Here is a 19,421-nt window from a genome sequence, read left to right on the forward strand (position 1 = left end):
TATGGTAATCCTCCACATGCAGAATCTGCACAGGCTAGTGTTTATACGGGTGTGGTCGCACTTTACCTGAAGCCGAAGAACACATTTTTGGCCGACCTGTGTTGATCTTGTCTTGCCTTCTGCAATAAGAGCTTTTCAATGTTCTTGTGATCGAGCGCCTTGGTACTGCTGCTTTTCATTAGAGAGGAAATTGGTTTTGTCTTTTGAATTGTAAGCGCGTGTGTGTGTCCGTGCGTGTGTTTGCAGAGCTTGAGGAGCAGACCCGCCACGCCTTGGAGTTGGAGCAGGAGAGGAAGCGTGCGAGGGAGGAGGCAGAGCGGTTGGAGATGGAGAGACAGATGGCGGAGGAGGCCAAGTCGGAGCTGGCCAAACAGGCTGCGGACCAGATGAAGAACCAGGAGCAACTGGTGTGTGTGTGTGTGTGTGTGTGTGTGTGTGTTGGAGTGATTGGGTGAAAGAGTTACTGTGACTGGGTGTTTAGTGTCAAGGTCCTGCATGTGTGGTTGTACATGCGTTTGAGACATTGTGCCGGAGGTATTGAACGTGTGTTCATGCACGTTATGTATGTATGTATGTATGTATGAATTCTTTGTGTGTGGGTCTGTGTGCATGTGTGATACAGCTGAAAACAGGCCTTAAGTTCAGTGACAAAAACTATGAAGGAAAATGATCATCAGAAACCTTGATTAATAACTCACTCAAAATTCCCCTTTGGTTCGAATTGGGGCTGGGGGGCTGTCAGGCACGCAGGAACAAACTAATCAGAGTGGTAAACCAGAGGGGTTCATTCTCTTCACCAAAACTAAAATTGGAGAAAAAAAATTATCCAAGGACTCAAAAACAATTAAATTCAGGCATAAAAAAACCTTATTTTTTGTTAACTCCTTTTGGTTGTTGAGGTCATTTTACAGTTTTCGTGAACAGAAATGTCAGTTTTGGGAACTACGAAACTGCAGTTTACATGCAGCCGAAGTGTGCAGTCCTTCTCGGTTCTTATTGTGTGGCGGGTGGTGTCAGATGTGTGACAACAAGGTTTTTTTGTGTTTGTGTGTTACCCCCCCACCCCCACCTCAGGCTGCTGAATTGGGCGAATTCACAGCAAAGATTGTGCTCCTTGAGGAGGCCAAGAGGAAAAAGGAGGAGGAGGCCATTGAGTGGCAGCACAAGGTAACGTGCTCCGTTTGAGGGTTGTTTTTAGCTTTTGCCGTTTTTATATTAAACTGCTGTTTTCACGCCCTTAGTGTGGGGCGATGTCCGTGACATGTTCACACGTACAGACACTTAAAGATTTTCTGTCTATACTTCAAAAATGTCACCAAACACACCTCTATCTCTCTCCCTCTCCCCGTCCAAGGCAATGTCGGCGCAGGACGACTTGGAGAAGACCAAGGAAGAGCTAAAGGTGGCCATGACGACGGTGCCCGTGCCGGCGGGCGGGAACGCCGAGAGCGAGCACGATGAGCAGGACGAGAACCATGCGGAGGCCAGCGCCGAGCTCTCCAACGAGGGCGTCAGCCAGCTGGACCTGCGCAGTGAGGAGGAGCGCGTCACGGAGGCTCAGAAGAACGAGAGGGTGAAGAAACAGCTGCAGGTGAGGGCGAGGGACACCAACCCCCAATAAGGAAGCCCACATCTGTCTTTAAGAGATGTGCGATCGAAGCAGAAAACTCCCATTAAACACGTCTGATAGGAAATCGATTTACGACTGATCGATTGGTCAGATGGACTGAAAATGAATCAATGACAATATTGGTAGTCGATTAATCACTTGAGCCATTAATCAAGTAGTAGTACCAAACACTTGCTGGTATATCGTAAAGAAAATAATACTTGAGGTTTTTTCGGCTTTTAGTCAGACTAATAAACAGCTTTCAGATGTCACTTAACTTTAGCTGGGCATTCATAATTCTTTTTGATTTAACAGACTAAATGATTAATGTGAAGAAACATCAGTGGAATAATCGAATATGATTGTTAGTTGCAGCCCTGATCTTAAATTATGTCATCTGCTTTTCTTAGTATAGTCAATTTTTCCTAAATTCCCAACGCAAGAAAAATATAAGTAAATATTTCGAGATGTTTAAAGATCTTTCATGGAGTGATTGCTGAGATGATCAGATAACTAAAAAAAAAAGTAAGTTTTTTTCGACTCAGAAGGTGTTAGGCCAGTAGAGCACACACTTAATCTCTCTGTCTCTCACGCCATCTCTCGCTCTCTCCCCCGTCTCTCACACCATCTCTCTCGCTCTATCTCTGTCTCTGTGTCCCTCGCTGTCTCTCTCTGGGTCTCTCTCTCTCCATCCTGTCCTCCAGGCGCTGAGCTCAGAGCTGGCCCAGGCCAGAGACGAGACCAAGAAGACCCAGAATGACATGCTACATGCTGAGAATGTCAAGGCGGGCCGAGACAAGTACAAGACGCTGCGCCAGATCCGACAAGGCAACACCAAGCAGCGCATCGACGAGTTCGAGTCCATGTGAGAGCGCCGCCATGCCACCTCACCCCACCCCTCCCGATATTGCCCCGCCCCGCCTCTCCCCTTTGTTGAAAATGAAAAAAAAAGGGGGGGGTCTCCTTGCCTCCCTTCCTCCCCAATTCCAACGGCCGCTTGCTTTTTCATGGACAACAAACGCTGCCGTCTTTGTAATCCCATTCCCTTGAAAGTGAAAAACAAAATTGTAAAAAAGATTAAAAAAAATGCGCAGGGAGCAAAAATCCTGAGGGGCGCGGCTGCTGCCGCTGCCTCGTCAAATTTTACTTTGCCAAAGTTCCGCAAGCGTCTCTGGTCTGAGCACGTGCGGAGCCGCCCTCGCCATTGCACCACGCCGCATGTTCAGGTGGCTGTCGCTCGTTCAACCTCCAGCGTGGGGGGAAAAGAGAAACCGTCAAACTAAAACAGAAGTGATTGGGGTTTGCTTTTTTTTTTAATTATTATTTTTATTTTATTATTATTATTATTTTAAAGCAAACACAGCCATGAAAAGCTCATTTCCTTTCATTTTTGTTTTGCTTGAGAAACTAACCCAGAGCTTTGGTATGTCTTCAGTTTCCATGTCTTCACTTAGAAGAAGAAAAAAAATTTTTTTTTTCCTTGTTCAAGTTCTTTTCCTCTGCTCTGCTGTAACTGCAGTCGTTTTTACCGACGTCCTGTTCTTTTTAGTTGCTTGTATACATTGAGATATTGGGGGTGGTCCCCAGGAAAAGGAATAAAGGCTTGAGTTTTGGGATAAATTGCTTTTTTTTCCTTTTTTTTTTTTTTGGCCATTTTCACTCTGCTCTTCATCATGACACGTCACAACATTTCAGTATGTAACAAGGCCCCTACCGGGGGTTGAGTTGGTTCACTGTCGGTCGAGTCAAATAGTTTGCCGGCAAGACGAGCTGCAGCTGGAAAGCGGGGTCGACAAATTGATGCACAGCTTGAACGTGTTTGTTACAACTAGGCTCGTTTTTTAGAGCGGCGCAGGGACGAGTTCACAAATATAATTTCACATTCAATTGGAGGGGAACCCCCCCCCTTCTTTAAATCACTGATTTGAAAAGAAAGCGAGCTGACCTTCTTGTGGGCTAGATGCCCGGCCTGTCGCGCGACTGCTTTAGATGAATGAATGTAGCACAGGGAACAAAGGGAAACCGGTGTCTCCACACATGCAGGCACAGTCAGATTGTACCCCTGAGCAGCAAACGTGGAGGTAAGCTGTTGCCCTCTGCTTGCTAAGTGTAATGAGGATAAGCTGATGAAGAGGGCTGTGGGTGTGTGTCTTTTTTTCCCAACTGCACCCCAGTGTCTGATGTCCAGTCTCCATAGATGGTTTTCTCTGCCTACCAGCTCACAGAGGAATCCAGGGACGTTGGAAGGACAGGCGTACAGACGGACAATTGCCATGTCCGGCCTGTCCACCTGTCCATCCAGTTCTGTGTGTGTGTGTGTGTGTGTGTGTGTGTGTGTGTGTGTGTGTGTGTGTGTGTGTGTGTGTGTGTGTGTCTGGGATCTGGAACCTCTCTGGCCGGAGAGCTTATGAAAACATCAGTCCTTGTCCGGGACTACCTCTCTACCTCAACACTGTCACCTTGGTGACTGACCAATCAAACACTGTGGCTGTCCAGAGTCCCCTCCCACAAAATGTTCTGAATGGCTAGATGTTGGATTTTTTTTTTTCGTGATGTGTTGTGTGCGCAGGCTAAGCTTTGCTTGACTGTAGCCTTGATCTCCATTGTGGCTTCTCGTTGGTTCAGATTTCTAGAGAGCCGTTCCAGTTTAGTTTCAGGTGTATCTCTGAATTAAGGAGGTGAGATTTGAAATGTGACCTGTTGATGTTTGAAACTGGTTTTGTGCATTGGCTTCTCTTGGACCTCACCTTGCTCTTTTTTTCCCCCCTTTTTTTAAATTCCATAATTTCTGTGAATTCAGTTTCTGAAAAAAATCCCCTGTAATGCTGATGGTGAATGTGAATTCTGCTGCCAATATTATAAACTGAAGAGTGTGAAGCAAGCATGCCCGAAGAGGCAAACTTGCTATGGGTCTGTTCTGTTTTGGAGTCGGTTTAAACCGGGTTGTGGAGATGCACGTTGGCTTTCTCTGAGGACTCCACACACACTTTCATCAGATTCCTGTCACGGTCCACAATAGTCTCCTGGTTCTGAGGACCTGGAAGGGAGCTTGCTTATGCTACTGGCTTGACCCGCAAAACTGCTTTTGGACTTTTAGACCCATGCTCTACAACGAAAGCCCCCCCCTTAACTTGGCATGTCTGACTGGAGCTATCGACTTCTCCGCCACGGCTCCACGATGGGGAGACATGACGATGGCGGACCCCCTACCAATCGATTCCTGGAACCGAGAGACTCGTGAATCGGTGCAGGAGTTGAGATGTTAACCATTCTCCAACTTAAAGGATGTTCCCTGTTCGGCACCTCTGTCGTGTCCGGGGAAAAAAGTAAATGAATTGCGCTTTTCAGAGACGAGAGAACTGGCCAACCCCCTGCCGCCACCTCATATAATTTTGATAATTTCCTCGATAATTCTCCATCTTTACTGGGATGGGGGTATTCCCAGTTGCATTTATTTTTAATGAATGAATCTCATGTTTGTTTGTTTTTTTTTTAATATGGTAAGACAAGTTGATGGCATTGTTTAAGCTACACTTCACAAACTGGTGTTGGTTGATAATTTTGTCTTTTTTTTCCTGTTTTTAGCAGCCAGTTTTACAGTGAAAGTATTTGAATATGAAACGTGACACGGAAACTTGCCTTTCCTTTTTTTTTTTTTTTTAGTTTATATCAGCAAAAGTGTTTTGTGTTTGCCATAGCAGGCGAATCAGTATTCAGTGCTTTCAACCAATGCATATTTTTGTATGGTTTTCCAAGTTGTTATAACTGGCAGCAGCACACGCACCGGTGAACTTGGGCGGTTCCGTTGGAGGCATAATGGGTCTGCAGACAACCAGTGCTGGGGCGTGGGCGTGTCGGCACCCATCCCAACCCTTAGCAACCCGACTACATGTGTCGGCACGCCCATTTTATCTTGGAAATTAGTTTTTGATTGGCTAAATTAAAATGAGTACGTTACCACGCCCATCCTCGGTTGGTGGAGAATTGCAAGGCGGTGACTGGCTAAGTTAAAAATGATTGCCAGTTAGCACACCCATCATTGGTCCGCCTGTCCTCTCCAATGAAGCCACCGTTCGTGATGCTGCCCGGCCGGATACAAGCTGTCACTTTTCGCCGTTGAGTTTCTTTTGTGTTTTAGGTTATAGCCTTCTGGAAATCTTAGAAAGCACACAGATGGATTGAAGTCCGTTCCATTGGTTCATGAATAAAAGTTTAAAGAAAAAAAAAAAAGCTGAGCCCTCGTTGGAGCACTTTGTGCTGTTTCACGCCGACAGATTTAACTGGTGTGCTGAAAAGCAAATGTTCGTTCAGTGTACGTCGCCATTTTAAGTCGGGGGTGATCCTAAAGCAAACACTCGCCACATGTTTACAGGAGTCGCCGCTGGAATCATCAAGATTACGTTAAAGGTGTCTTTTTTTCACGAGGGTCATCGTGTCAAGGTTGTTGTACGGTCTAGATTGACTTCTAACGTCTTCCCACCCTGAGCAATTTAAATTCGGCTGGCTGACCCCACCCGTCCATTTTAAGGGGCCGTTCACATGTCGCGTCTTCTGTGCGCGCATTCTTCATGTTCAGTGGAGGCGCTTCTTAACAACCGCGCTCGAAACCGGAAGCGACGCCGTCGCGCCGAGCGTTCGTTGCGACACGCGTCCGCGACGCACCGACATGGAAAAATCTGTTTTCTCTGATGCAGTAAACGCACCACAGGTCGTGACGAGAATCCTTCCTGTCCAAGGACGAATCTAGCAGCGCTACTGTGAGGGGTTTACGGTGCTGGAAATACATTTGATCTTTTTGACTTTTTTCTTAAGTTAGTTTAGTCAGTGCGTGTCAGGAGTGATTTGTGACAGAAGGGAACCAGCAAGAGTTAAAGGGAAGGTTTACAAGATGGTTGTGAGACCAGCTATGTTATATGGTTTGGAGACAGTGGCGCTGATGAAAAGACAGGAGGTGAAGGTGGCAGAGTTGAAGATGCTAAGATTTTCACAGAGTGACGAAAAATGACAGGCGTAGGAAGGAGTATATTAGAGGCCGCTCAAGTTGGACGGTTTGGAGACAAAGCAAGAGAGGCAAGATTGAGATGGGCTGGACATGTGTGGAGGAGAGATGCTGGGTATATTGGGAGAAAGATGCTGAATATGGAGCTGCCAGGGAAGAGGAGAAGAGGAAGGCCAAAGAGGAGGTTTATGGATGTGGTGAGGGAGGACATGCAGGTGGCTGGTGTGACAGGAAGATGCAGAGGACAGGAAGAGATGGAAACAGATGATCCGCTGTGGCGCCCCCTAACAGGAGCAGCCGAAAGTAGTAGTAGTAGTAGTAGTAGTAGTAGGGCGGGAACGTCCCAGATTCATACTAGGGGAAAAAAAATATTTGCATCCGGGGAGGGCTGCAGACTACCACATGCCTCCTCCCATACATGTGGAGTCGCCAACCGCTTCTTTACACCTGACAGTGAGGAGTTTCGCCAGGGGGACGTAGCGCGTGGGAGGATCAAGCCATTCCCCCCCAGTTCCCCCTCCCCCCGAACAGGCGCCCCGACCGACCAGAGGAGGCGCTAATGCAGCGACCAGGACACACACCCACATCCGGCTATCCACCCGCAGACATGGCCGACTGTACAGACTGGCGTCTTGCCCGACCAAGCCGAGGTAACACGGGAATTAGAACTGGCGATCCCAGCGTTGTAGGTAGGCCGTAGTATTGTATTTTATTGTAGCTCTCGTTGAAGCGTTGTATTGATGACATTAGGTCATTAATTTGTAATAACTTGCCCAGAGACTACGGATAAAAATTAGCTCATTGGCTAACTCCAGCACATGTACAGTGACGTGGAAACTGAAACCTTGACATGTGCAGTGGCCCTGCTAAATGGGCGCGCTCCCTCGTTTACGCGCAGGTGTTTGTGAACGTTACTCCCGCTCTTTTCGGGGGGGGGGGGCTCGTCACGCAGAAACGGACTTGAAACGAAGCGGAACGCCTCACAGTTGTTGCGCCGTCGGTTGTACAAATCGCAAAGATGGTAAAAACAAGTATTTCTATCGCATGCCGACAGGGGAAACTAATCGAAAAACTAAGATCAGGCGCGGATTCGTGCGATCCGCCGGGAGGACCGGAAGACGTGGTCAGGAGAGCAAATGCCAAACGCGGAGGACATTTCATATCCGGTATGTATCCGTTTCTTACGCAAGTAAGTATTGTGATTGAGCATACCGGGCAAGGAACAGCTCTAGATGTGACACTGTCCTAGTAGGCGGAGCCCTAGAAAGAGAGAGTTACGTCACCTCCGTAGACGTCAATGGGCCACAGCAATGGCGGATCACGGGAGCCCCGGATAGTTCCAAACAGTGCGCATAGAATATGTGTCACGTTGGAATATATCTAGATCTATATATAAATGTAAAAATCTGAAAACATTGGTTAGTAGTTACCAGAAATCGCGGCTAAGCAGTTCATTTAAATTACCCGCCAAGCACTACGAGGGCTTTGATTCGATGAAGGAAAACTTGTTTTCCTTCGATAACGTAAGGTAAAAGCAGTCTCGGACATGTCCACCAACACAGTAATCATATGCTCTTAAAGACTTGCTTGCCTTCATTGATTCTTTGGTAAATATACTTGGCGTGTCTGTGAGGTGTTCGGTCACACCCCTCCCGTCGATATTTGGCAACTTCGTGACGTCACTTGTCCACTAAGCTTCGGCAAGCAGAAACGGATCGGGGAGTTTTTCTCCAGTGCTTAGCGTTAAGTTTCGACCCGTAATGCTTTCTGTCTTCCTTGCTTAGACCTTCAACCTATTCTGAGCTTTACATTCCTTCGAATTTCCAACTTTCCTCCGTTTAATTTTAAGTTTGATACGATGGGTTTCATAGGTAGGCACGTTGTTTCTCGCCCATGTTTTGCCGCACCTTCTGCGCGCGCATCTTGTTTACACCGCAGCTTTTACGTCACGCGATAAGGGGGGGTCTATAAATAATTGAATAAACTAAACACCTTTAACAAATATTTCCAGCAGAATACACATCAAAATGTACACAGAGCATTGCTCACACGAATAGAAACAGCAGTCACGCAGGAGGAAATGGTTCACAAGTCATTAAAAACCAATCTTCTAACGCTAATATGTAAAAACAGTAGTGATTAAAATGGAGTAAAATGTGTAGCTAACAGCACCGTACAGAAAGTGAAGGAAAAACAAAAACAGTAAAAATCATCGAAGTTGTTATTAAAAACACCAGGACCAAAATACAGACAAGACAGATTTTGCATAATAAAGACTCAAAACTATTATCAATGTTGTCCGTCTGCCGTAAATCTGATTTATTACTACGAAAAGCAGACCTCATTAATATTCATAAAAAGTTTCGCATGTCTTGAGAAAATAAGCTGTTTGTAACCAAATGGTACACGAATTCAATAAATCAAATACATATAAGATATTCTTTTTGGATCAGTTATTTATGAATGATGTCAAATGATTCTCTACCGCCACCTGCTGGTGACTCAAGATATCGTCAGTATGCTCCATAATCACAATTAGCTGGTGTAGCCCTGGATACCAAGGCCTTGACCATAATAATACACAGTGGGGGGGGGGGGGTGTATCGCCACCGACATTCACATGTGATCAAATGGTTCCCCAAATATTATGGTGAATGTTTGCATTTACTTTTTCATATTCTACAGCAACCAGCCACAGGTCATGGTCCAAATATCAATGTCACTTATTAGGAAGTTAGGCTAATCATAAATAATTATTTAAATCTAGCCTTGATTTGAATATTATCAATATGCAGCTGCGTAAGAAAGAGGCTGAAGTTCAGCAGATGATCCAGCAGAGACAACTGAAGATTCAGGAGATCAAATAGTCGGCAGAAATCGGCAAAGAAGACGCAGAGAGAAAGCCCACAGTGTTCAGGTCTTCACTGCTCTGATGAGCACTGAGAGAAGCCAGGCTGAGCTTATGGACATGATTCAAGAGAAACAGAAAACAACAGAGAAACAGGCTGAATTCTTCATTGAAGAGTTGGAAGAGGAAATCAGGGTGCTAAAGAAGAGGAGCACAGAGCTGGAGCAGCTCTCACATGCCAAAGACAACCTCCACCTCCTCCAGAGCTTCTCATCCCTCAAGACTCCTCCACACACCATGGATTGGACTGAGGTCAGTGTCCATCAGCCATCTTATGTGGGGACTGTGAGGAGAGCTGTGGAGCAGCTGGAGGAGACAGTCAGTAAAGAGATGGAGAAGCTGTGTGAGGCTGAGCTGAAGAGGGTCCAGCTCCAGCAGCATGAAGTGGATGTGACCCTACATCCTGATACAGCAAATCCCAAACTCATCCTGTCTGAAACCAAGTTATCATGTAAACCTGAGTAAACAGGTGATTCACTGTGTAAAACACTTATATAGTAGGCTGAAGTACAAAGCAGTCATGATGTGATTGTATTGTTGGGAAACACATTTGTAGTCCACGTAAAGTCGATAGCACCAAGTGAACGTTTCCTGTAACTCTCCAAATGCCCTACAGAGGGCGCGTCTACATCGCTGCTGAGCCTTCGTTCCCCATGAGACGGTGTAGTTTTGACTCATGCTGTTGAGAGAGGAAGACCACTGCATTGAAGCGTTTCATACAAACACTTTATTTCTAAGTTCATTAAGATTTGCTCTTTAGTTTGGATCAACAGCTTTAGTGAGTGAAGATCAGCAGAGTCCTTTTTGGTGGATTTTAATTAATTTTGTCTTTTTGGAGTAGTTTTAAATAAAAGCAAAATTCTTGATTGGATTAATTAATTGAAAGGGATATGCTAGTTTAATTAAGGATTTACATGTCAAGATTCCATTAGATAGGTTTGGCAATGCACACACAGAGAAACAAAGAGAAACTGAGCTGAGCTGCATTGCTCTTCATTGTAGGTTTACATGGATGAACATCTGCAGCGAGCAGTCTACTGACGGACTTACTGACACGGAGAATTCCACTTGTGTGTTAATTTTTAAACAATATTTTATTAAGGTTTTACACACAAAAAAAATATTAAAAAATGTAAAGGTAAATAAAAGCCATGTAAAATGCTCATATATGTAAAGAAAACAGAATGCAGTGAAGCGCTCAGGTTTGACACACAAATGGGTCGTTAAATAAACCGTTAGATCACATGAAGCGAAGGTGTAAAAGAAGACAACTCAAAGCAGCAGTGGTGATGACTTTCATGATAGCAGGATATTCTCATTTTCTGAAAATTCTAAAAAGGGGTTTCCGTATTTAGATAAATTGTTATCTTTTTCCTCTAACAATATAAGTCAGTCTATGTCAGAGGTATCAAACTACCGGCCCGCGGGCCACATCCGGCCCGCGAGGCAGTTTTGTGCGGCCCGCGCTATAGTTTAGATTTATTAAGAGATCCGGACCACGTATCCATTTTGCATGCTGCTTTTGTGTGTGTGTGTGTGTGTTTTTTAACGTTTTTCTGTTTCTAGTTCCAAGAACCCAGTTAAGATTAGTTGTGCGGCCAGTTGCAGATGACGTAGCCTAATGTCAGTTTTGCGGCGCGCTCTCTCTCTCTCACACACACACACACACACACACACACACACACACACACACTAGCCAGCCAACCCGAGTACATAAACCCAGTAGGCTAGCCCACTGCGACATATCTCACGTGAGTTTCCTGTTTCATATTGAGGGATATTTGCTACAAAATGTTTGTAACTTTCCGTACATTGTTTTAATAGAAAATGAACAAACAGGCTGAACTCTGGTAATTTTTTTATTCAGGATAGTTTATTTATTAACTTTCATAAATTAAGTTAAAAAAAAAAAAAGAACGATCACATCTTCTGAAGAAAATGGTTGCGGGAAAATAATAAGTATGAAAGTAACAATAGTGTGCTTTGCTTGACAGCAAGCAAAGAGGAGGAAGAGTACACTTAATAATGTCTGTGAATGTTCTCATTCATCCAGGTCATGGTTATCCAAAGGAATTGAATCAAGTGCAACCGGACTTGGTTATATATCCGTGAAGACGTTTCGCCTCTCATCCAAGAGGCGAAACGTCTTCACGGATATATAACCAAGTCCGGTTGCACTTGATTCAATTCCTTTGGATACACTAAATAATAAATCATCTGTGTTTTCATATGAGATCAACTTTATTCATTCAGCTGGTTTGTGCAGCAGCAAACAGGTGTAGACACATCAGCAATGCATGTAGAATAACAGCAAAAACACCCTTAACAAATAGAAAGATGAACGATATGAACAATGACTCATAGTGTAGCTGTGTTGGATACAGATCTTATGATGCTAACAACCAGTAGCGAACCGTGTTTCTTAAACCTTGGCCCTCTGAACCCCCTTCCCTCGCCAGGGAGGGCTACCAGCCTAGCTTACTGTGTCCTCTCCTATAGTACTGCTAAGTCAAGCTCTGCAACAAAAATAAAGACGCTAGTCCAGCCTAGGCAATGATGCAATGAGCAAACAGCATGGAGAGATTTGAGTTACCACAAAAACAAAAAAACCCAGCTTATTTCCAAAGCTAAATGCAAATCCTCCTTCCAGATAATCGTATCATCACACAAGCTGTGTATGTATGTGTATGTGTGCACTTCGTGTCCATTCGCAGCGGGCGAAACTTGTCATGAAGTTCGCGATAACAAAGCCCACCCATTTAGACGGGCGATACGATTGGTCAATTTTACTGTCGTTTCAAGTTACCCTCACTGAATTACTATTGCTCGGACCTCTGTTAAAAATTATAGCTGGACCACCAATCACAGAGCCGAAACCATAGCATTTTCTTCCTAGCAACTGCAGAGGCAGCAAAATTTTGATAGGGAGACAAAGGGTCTTTAATTTAACCCTTCACATTCCAACAGAAATGGAATAGGCAGGTTTGAAGGAGTTGTTTCCTCAGAATCATTTTGTTTAAGATGTTGATTGTCAAATTATGAATTCATAAATTTTTTTTAAAACTGATGACTTTTCTTTAGATATTATTCTTAGAATATCTTGGATCCCCTCTGAGAGCCTTGCGGTTCCCCTCTGCTAACATCAAAGCTATTGTCCATCCATCCATTACCCAAACCTCTTATCCTGCTGGAGCTTATCCCAGCAGTCACTGGGTGGCAGGTGGGGAGACACCCTGGACAGGCCAGCTCGCGCGCGCGCTCTCTCTCTCTCTCTCTCTCTCTCTCTCTCTCTCTCTCTCTCTCTCTCTCTCTCTCTCTCTCTCTCTCTCTCTCTCTCTCTCTCTCTCTCTCTCTCTCTCTCTCTCTCTCTCTCACAAACACACCCCTAGGGACAATTTAGTACAGCCGAGTCACCTGACCTACATGTTTTTGGACTGTGGGAGGAAACCCACGCAGACAGGGGGAGAACATGCATCCTAATCAGATGCCCGAACCACCAAAGCTATTGTACAAAGCCAAGTTTATATATTAACCATTACAACAGGTGAGAAGTCACAGCACCAAACCTGTCAGCTTGTTTTACAGCATAAGTGTCAATGAGGGAGAAAAGCAGGCAGAGAACAGCCTGAATACATGGAGAAAGTTTAAAAACGTAGTGGTTGGTGTTCTGCTGCTATTGAAAGCTCACACCCAGAGGGAACATTTATATGCTCTCAGAGAATACTTCCAAATGTGCAGAGGACTTGGTGGTTCAGTGGGTAGTGCTCTGCTGCAAGGTTGTGGGTTTTAGACCAGTGCTTTTCAGTCTACCTGAGATTTGAAAGCTCACACCCAGAAGCAACATTTATATGCTCTCAGAGAATATCTCCAAATGTGCAGCGGACTTGGTGGTTCAGTAGTTAGTGCTCTGCTGCAAAGTTGACAAGGTTGTGGGTTCTAGACCAGTGCTTTTCAGTCTACCTGAGTTTTGAAAGCTCACACCCAGAGGGAACATTTATATGCTCTCAGAGAATATTTCCAAATGTGCAGAGGACTTGGTGGTTCAGTGGTTAGTGCTCTGCTGCGAAGTTGACAAGGTTGTGGGTTCTAGACCAGTGCTTTTCAGTTTACCTGAGTTTTGAAAGCTCACACCCAGAGGGAACATTTATATGCTCTCAGAGAATATTTCCAAATGTGCAGAGGACTTGGTGGTTCAGTGGTTAGTGCTCTGCTGCGAAATTGACAAGGTTGTGGGTTCTAGACCAGTGCTTTTCAGTCTACCTGCGTTTTGAAAGCTCACACCCAGAGGGAACATTTATATGCTCTCAGAGAATATTTCCAAATGTGCAGAGGACTGTGTGGTTCAGTGGTTAGTGCTCTGCTGCAAAGTTGACAAGGTTGTGGGTTCTAGACCAGTGCTTTTCAGTCTACCTGAGTTTTGAAAGCTCACACCCAGAGGGAACATTTATATGCTCTCAGAGAATATTTCTAAATGTGCAGAGGGCTTGGTGGTTCAGTGGTTAGTGCTCTGCTGCAAAGTTGACAAGGTTGTGGGTTCTAGACCAGTGCTTTTCAGTCTACCTGAGTTTTGAAAGCTCACACCCAGAGGGAACATTTATATGCTCTCAGAGAATATTTCTAAATGTGCAGAGGGCTTGGTGGTTCAGTGGTTAGTGCTCTGCTGCAAAGTTGACAAGGTTGTGGGTTCTAGACCAGTGCCTTTCAGTCTACCTGAGTTTTGAAAGCTCACACCCAGGGGGGAATATTTATATGCTCTCAGAGAATACTTCCAAATGTGCAGAGGACTTGGTGGTTCAGTGGTCAGTGCGGTGCAACAACGTGGACAAGGTTGTGGGTTCTGGACCAGTGTTTTCACTCTACCTGAGTTTTGAAAACTCACACCCAGGGGGAATATTCATATGTGTAGAGAATATCTGCATATGTGCAGAGGACTTTGGGGTTTGTGGTCAGTGGCAGCACTGACAAGGCTGTAGGTTCTAAAGCAGTGTTTTCATTCTGAGTGTTGTCATCCCTCTAGAACTTTTGAACGCTCACACCCAGACCGAATATTTATATGCTTCCAGAGAGACCATACTAATGTGCAGCGGACTCGGTGGTTCAGTGGTTAGGGTTCAGCTGCAGCATTGACAAGGTTGTGGGTTCAAGACCAGGGTGAGGATTAGAGAGAGTGATGGTGTGCAAGCCGGTGGGACCTTTATGACAGTTTCCAAAATTTTTTTTATTTGAAGCCCGCCCGCCCTTTTTTCCCCTCGCCTTCCCTTCTCCCTCCCCCCACCTACCTACCCCGCCCGCCCTTTTTTCCCTCCCCCCTCCCTTCCTAGGTTCCTTCCTTGCTACCTCCCTCCCTTTTTTCCCGCCTACCTACCCGCCCGCCCTTTTTTCCCCTCCCCCCTCCCTTCCTAGGTTCCTCCCGCCCTTTTTTTCCCCTCCCCCCACCTACCTACCCGCCCGCCCTTTTTTCCCTCCCCCCTCCCTTCCTAGGTTCCTTCCTTGCTACCTCCCTCCCTTTTTTCCCGCCTACCTACCCGCCCGCCCTTTTTTTCCCTCCCCCCTCCCTTCCTAGGTTCCTCCCTCCCTTTTTTCCCTCCCCCCTCCCTTCCTAGGTTCCTTCCCTCCTTCCTTGCTACCTCCCGCCCGCCCCTTTTTTCCCTCCCTCCTTCCTTGCTACCTACCTCCCGCCCGCCCTTTTTTCCCTTCCTAGCTTCCTCCCTCCCCCCACCTACCTACCTTCCCTCCTTGCTGCCTACCTTCCTTCCTACGTACCTACCTTCTTTCCTAGTGTCCTTTCTTTCCTCCCTTCCTTCCTAGCATCCTTTCTTCTTTCCTACCTTCCATCCTTCCGTCCTACCTACACACCTTCCTTCCTGCCTTCCCTCCTTACTACCTTCCTTCTCTCCTTGCTACCTACCTTCCATCTTTCCTTCCCTCCTTGCTACCTTTTCTTTCGTCCCTACATTCCTCCCTTCCTACTTACCTACCTTCCGTCCTTCTTTCCTACCATTCCTCCTACCTACACACCTTCCTTCCCTCCTTACTACCTTCCTTCCTTCTTGCTACCTACCTTCCATCTATCCTTCCTAGCTTCCTTCCCTCCTTGCTACCTTCTTTCTTTCGTCCCTACATTCCTCCCTTCCTACTTACCTACCTTCCGTCTTTCTTTCCTTCTTACCTACCTACACACCTTCCTTCCTACCTGCTTTCCCACCTTACTACCTAACTTCCATCCTTCCTTCCCTCCTTGCTACCTACCTACCTCCCGCCCTTCCTTACCTACACACCTTCCTTCCTTCCGTCCTTCTTTCCTACCATTCTTCCTTCCCTACCTACACACCTTCCTTCCTTCCTACCTGCCTTCTCTCCTTGCTACCTACCTTCCAACCTGCCTTCCCTCCTTGCTACCTTCCTACGTTTCTTCCCATCCCACCTCCTTCTTCCTACGTATCTCCCTTCTTTCCAAGCATCCTTCCTTCCTCCCTACCTTCTGTCCTACCTTCCTTCCTAGCTTCCTACCTGCCTTTCCTCCTTGCCACCTACCTTCCTTCCTTCTTATGTACCTACCTACTTTCCTAGCATCCTTCCTTCCTCCCTACCTTCTTTCCCTTGTTACTGCTTTTAAAGTTTCCCATAATAAAGAGGGCAAAGTTGACTCAGTCTTGTTAATCTCAAGGAAGGAACCGATTCTTTTTCAGCTAAAATCACAGAACTCCTTGTTGAGAAATGTTTATTTGAATAAATAGACAAATATGTTAATTCATGTTTAAAGTAAAAGGGGCATGAAAATACATTGTTGCAGTTGGATGCTTGTTTACAATAGTTGCAGTTGTGATGTTGACAGAGGGCGACATAAGAGCTGCAGTAATGCTAATATTTCGGTATTGCCACAGATTTATTTTATTCTGAAAAGTCTCGGTTTAAGTTAGACCTATGCTTTATTTTGAAGAAAAAACCGGATGTGACATTGTGGTTTTTGTTGTTTGTTTTTTTTTCTAGTTTTCCCCTTATCCCACCCGATTAACCCAATGGCATATGGCCGGAACTCTTGTCGAATAACTCCCCTCGCTCACGTTTCCAACAGGAAGGAGATGGTCGTAACACCAGCTTCCTTCAAACTCGTGTCGGCTGCTCTCGCTATTTTCCACGCTGAAGCCTCGCATGGATTGCATTGCCCTCAGGCCGCGAAGGAGACGTAGGGAGAATGCTTTCGGTTGCTTTGCTGCAGGCGCCCGGGTGGGCCAGAGGGGTCGCTGGAGAACGACGAGTCCCCGAACACTACACCGATCTACACCCACTATCTCTCGGGTAAGGGTGGCCTAATGAATGCCTTACCCCGTGGACGCTCTGGCCGTGACCGGTTACGGCGAGTCTGGGATACCAACCTCCCAGCCACACGACGAGCGGACTGCAAGAACGGCGGTTTATTCCGCTCGGCCACCAGAGCGGCCCAGTGTTTTTGTTCGGGTAGCTTGACGTTTTGTGTGCGTGTATGCACTGTTAGATTTGCAAGACAGGTCCACTTTTTTCACACCTCCTGTAATTTACCGCAGCATTACAGAAATTACACGTTGAGTTTGAAGGTACAACCGTCCTCCTCATTATTGAGAAGCTCCAACTAATCAACATTTTGGTGCCGAAACCCAGGAACTTGGACTGTTGAAGTTCAAAGTTGGAAGCTAACACGATAGCTAAGGCTAACAGCGGGAATGGGGGAACAATTGGAACGGATGAAAAGGAAGCGGAGGACAATCCGTGCCGCTACAACAAAACTGCTGACTGGTATGGAGGAAGCCGGACTGTGATCTCCTGCGTGAAATTCTTTCACTATTGTCAACAAAGGAAGAACAATTGATCGACTTGGACGGAGGCATTGAGAGGGAAACGCCGACAGACGATCTAGAAGCAGAAATTGCAATGACTCAGGACTACCAGGACCGTATCATCACATGGAAAACTCGCGCCAAAAGGTCCACGGGAGCCTGTGAGTGGGCGGGTGAGTGATGCAAGTTTAAACTCAGTTAGATCATCAAATCAACAGACTGTTAAACTACCCAAGCTAGTGATAGAAAAATACGGTGGAGAAATAAGAAATAAGCCAGTGGCAAGAATTCTGGTCCCAATATGAAACAGCTATTCATAACAATGACACGCTGTGCAAGAAGGAAAAGTTTACTTACCTGAGATCCTATTTGACTGGAGCAGCAGCCAGAGCCGTAGCAAGACTAACTATGAGTGATAGTAATTATGATGCTGCAATAGAGATACTTCAGAACCGTTTTGGAAGAAAAGACATTGTAGTCAGTGCGCATATGTCCAAATTATTGAACCTCAGTCCTGTGAGGAGGTCCTCAGATATAGCAGGGCTCAGGTACCTGTATGACGAATGTGAAATACAGATACGCAGTCTAGAATCCTTAGGGGTTCACAGCGACACATATGGCTGCCTGCTCTGCCCAGTACTACTGCAGCTCATACCAGAGGATATTGCCTTAAACTACACATGCGGGTCAGACTCCAGCAGTGAATAGAAAGTACAAGAGCTTATTAAATTCCTGCAAAAGACATCCCGCGAAGTAACCAATCATTCACCAAGCCAGCATCCTTCAGCGGAAACAGACCTAAAAAATGGAGTGTGCCCTCTGCAACTGCACTGCACACAGCAAGTAGCGTCCCTCAGACATGTGTATATTGCGATAGTGCTGTCCATAAACCTGAAAATTGTCCAGACAATTCTGTGGCTGCTCGCAAAGAGAAATTGAGAAAACTAGGCAGATTTTACGTGTGCCTAGGTCCAAGACACACAGCCAAATTCTGTAGACTCAAGAATGTTACTTGTGCTTTGTGTAGTCGCAGGCATCACCAGTCAGTCTGATCAAATTGAAAAAAGCCAGACACTAGCAGTAATGTAACAGACAGTGCCAGTGCAGACCGTGGCAGCATAGACAAAGGCAGTACAGGCACTTTGGTAGGCTCTGTGTCCAGCACATTTAAAATGGAAGCTGATGTAGAGAACACAGTATTGCTCCAGACAGTCAAGGCAGGGATAGAGGGCCCAGCAGGTAGAAAAATAGTGCGCTGTCTACTAGATGGAGGCAGCTAGAGAAGCTTCATTCATGAGGCTGTGGTTAAGGCACTACGACTACCAGTAGTTAGGCAAGAGACACTGCGTCTACATGCCTTTGGATCTACTAAGCCTGTAAAGGCACAGCGCAACATAGTGAGAGTATCACTTGAGAATGTGTGGAGCGCACAACCAAAGGTTGAGATTGAAGCAATAGAAACCCCTCAAGTATGCAGTGCTGTGATAAAGATCCCTGGGTTAGCCATCCAAGAAGAGCTTCAGAAGAAGGGCCTGCAGCTTGCTGACTCCCCTCTAGATGGCAGTCATGACAGAATTGTCAGTACTGATAGGATCAGATTATTACTGGCAGCTAGTCTCAGGCAAGGCAGAGAGAATAACAGAAACACTAGTAGCAACAGAAAGCAGCTTTGGGTGGGCTTTACAAGGGCCAGTCTCATCATCCAGTGTAACAGACGCCACTTGCCTCCACATTAGTCTAAGTGAGGAAACCCAAATCTCAAAACAGCTGTACGCCTTCTGGGATGTGGAGTCCCTGGGCATCGTCAATGAACAAACAGCGCCCAGAGGATGCTGAGGCTCTTCAGAAATTTGAACAGACTACAACATTCAAAAATTTACGCTATCAAGTCGAATTACCATGGCGACACGACAGACCGGCTCTTCCAGAGCTTGCAAAAAGACGATTTGAAGGCCTCAAGAGGAAACGGAAAATGGATGCAACCTTATACGCGAGGTACAACGATGTCATAGAGGATTACCTTCAGGAAGGCATCTGTGAGGACGTATCACAGGGCACACCAGCAGCAGGGAAAACAGAGACTGTGACGTA

The 19,421-nt window shown here is 45.9% G+C and overlaps 1 protein-coding gene across 3 annotated transcripts in view; it reads left to right on the forward strand.

The window, feature by feature from the left end:
- Window positions 1-5,839, forward strand: part of LOC130131317 (radixin-like) — a 38,134-nt gene extending 32,295 nt beyond the window's left edge. For all 3 annotated transcript variants that reach the window (XM_056300962.1, XM_056300963.1, XM_056300965.1), the window contains 4 exons: window positions 247-407; window positions 1,075-1,167; window positions 1,355-1,591; window positions 2,314-5,839. In XM_056300962.1, the coding sequence (XP_056156937.1) occupies window positions 247-407; window positions 1,075-1,167; window positions 1,355-1,591; window positions 2,314-2,478 (656 nt within the window). In that variant the 3' untranslated portion in view covers window positions 2,479-5,839. The remainder of the gene's footprint in view (window positions 1-246; window positions 408-1,074; window positions 1,168-1,354; window positions 1,592-2,313) is intronic.
- The last annotated feature ends 13,582 nt before the right edge of the window (window positions 5,840-19,421 follow it).

This window comes from Lampris incognitus, chromosome 21 (assembly GCF_029633865.1).
Source record: "Lampris incognitus isolate fLamInc1 chromosome 21, fLamInc1.hap2, whole genome shotgun sequence".
NCBI classification, from domain to species: domain Eukaryota; kingdom Metazoa; phylum Chordata; class Actinopteri; order Lampriformes; family Lampridae; genus Lampris; species Lampris incognitus.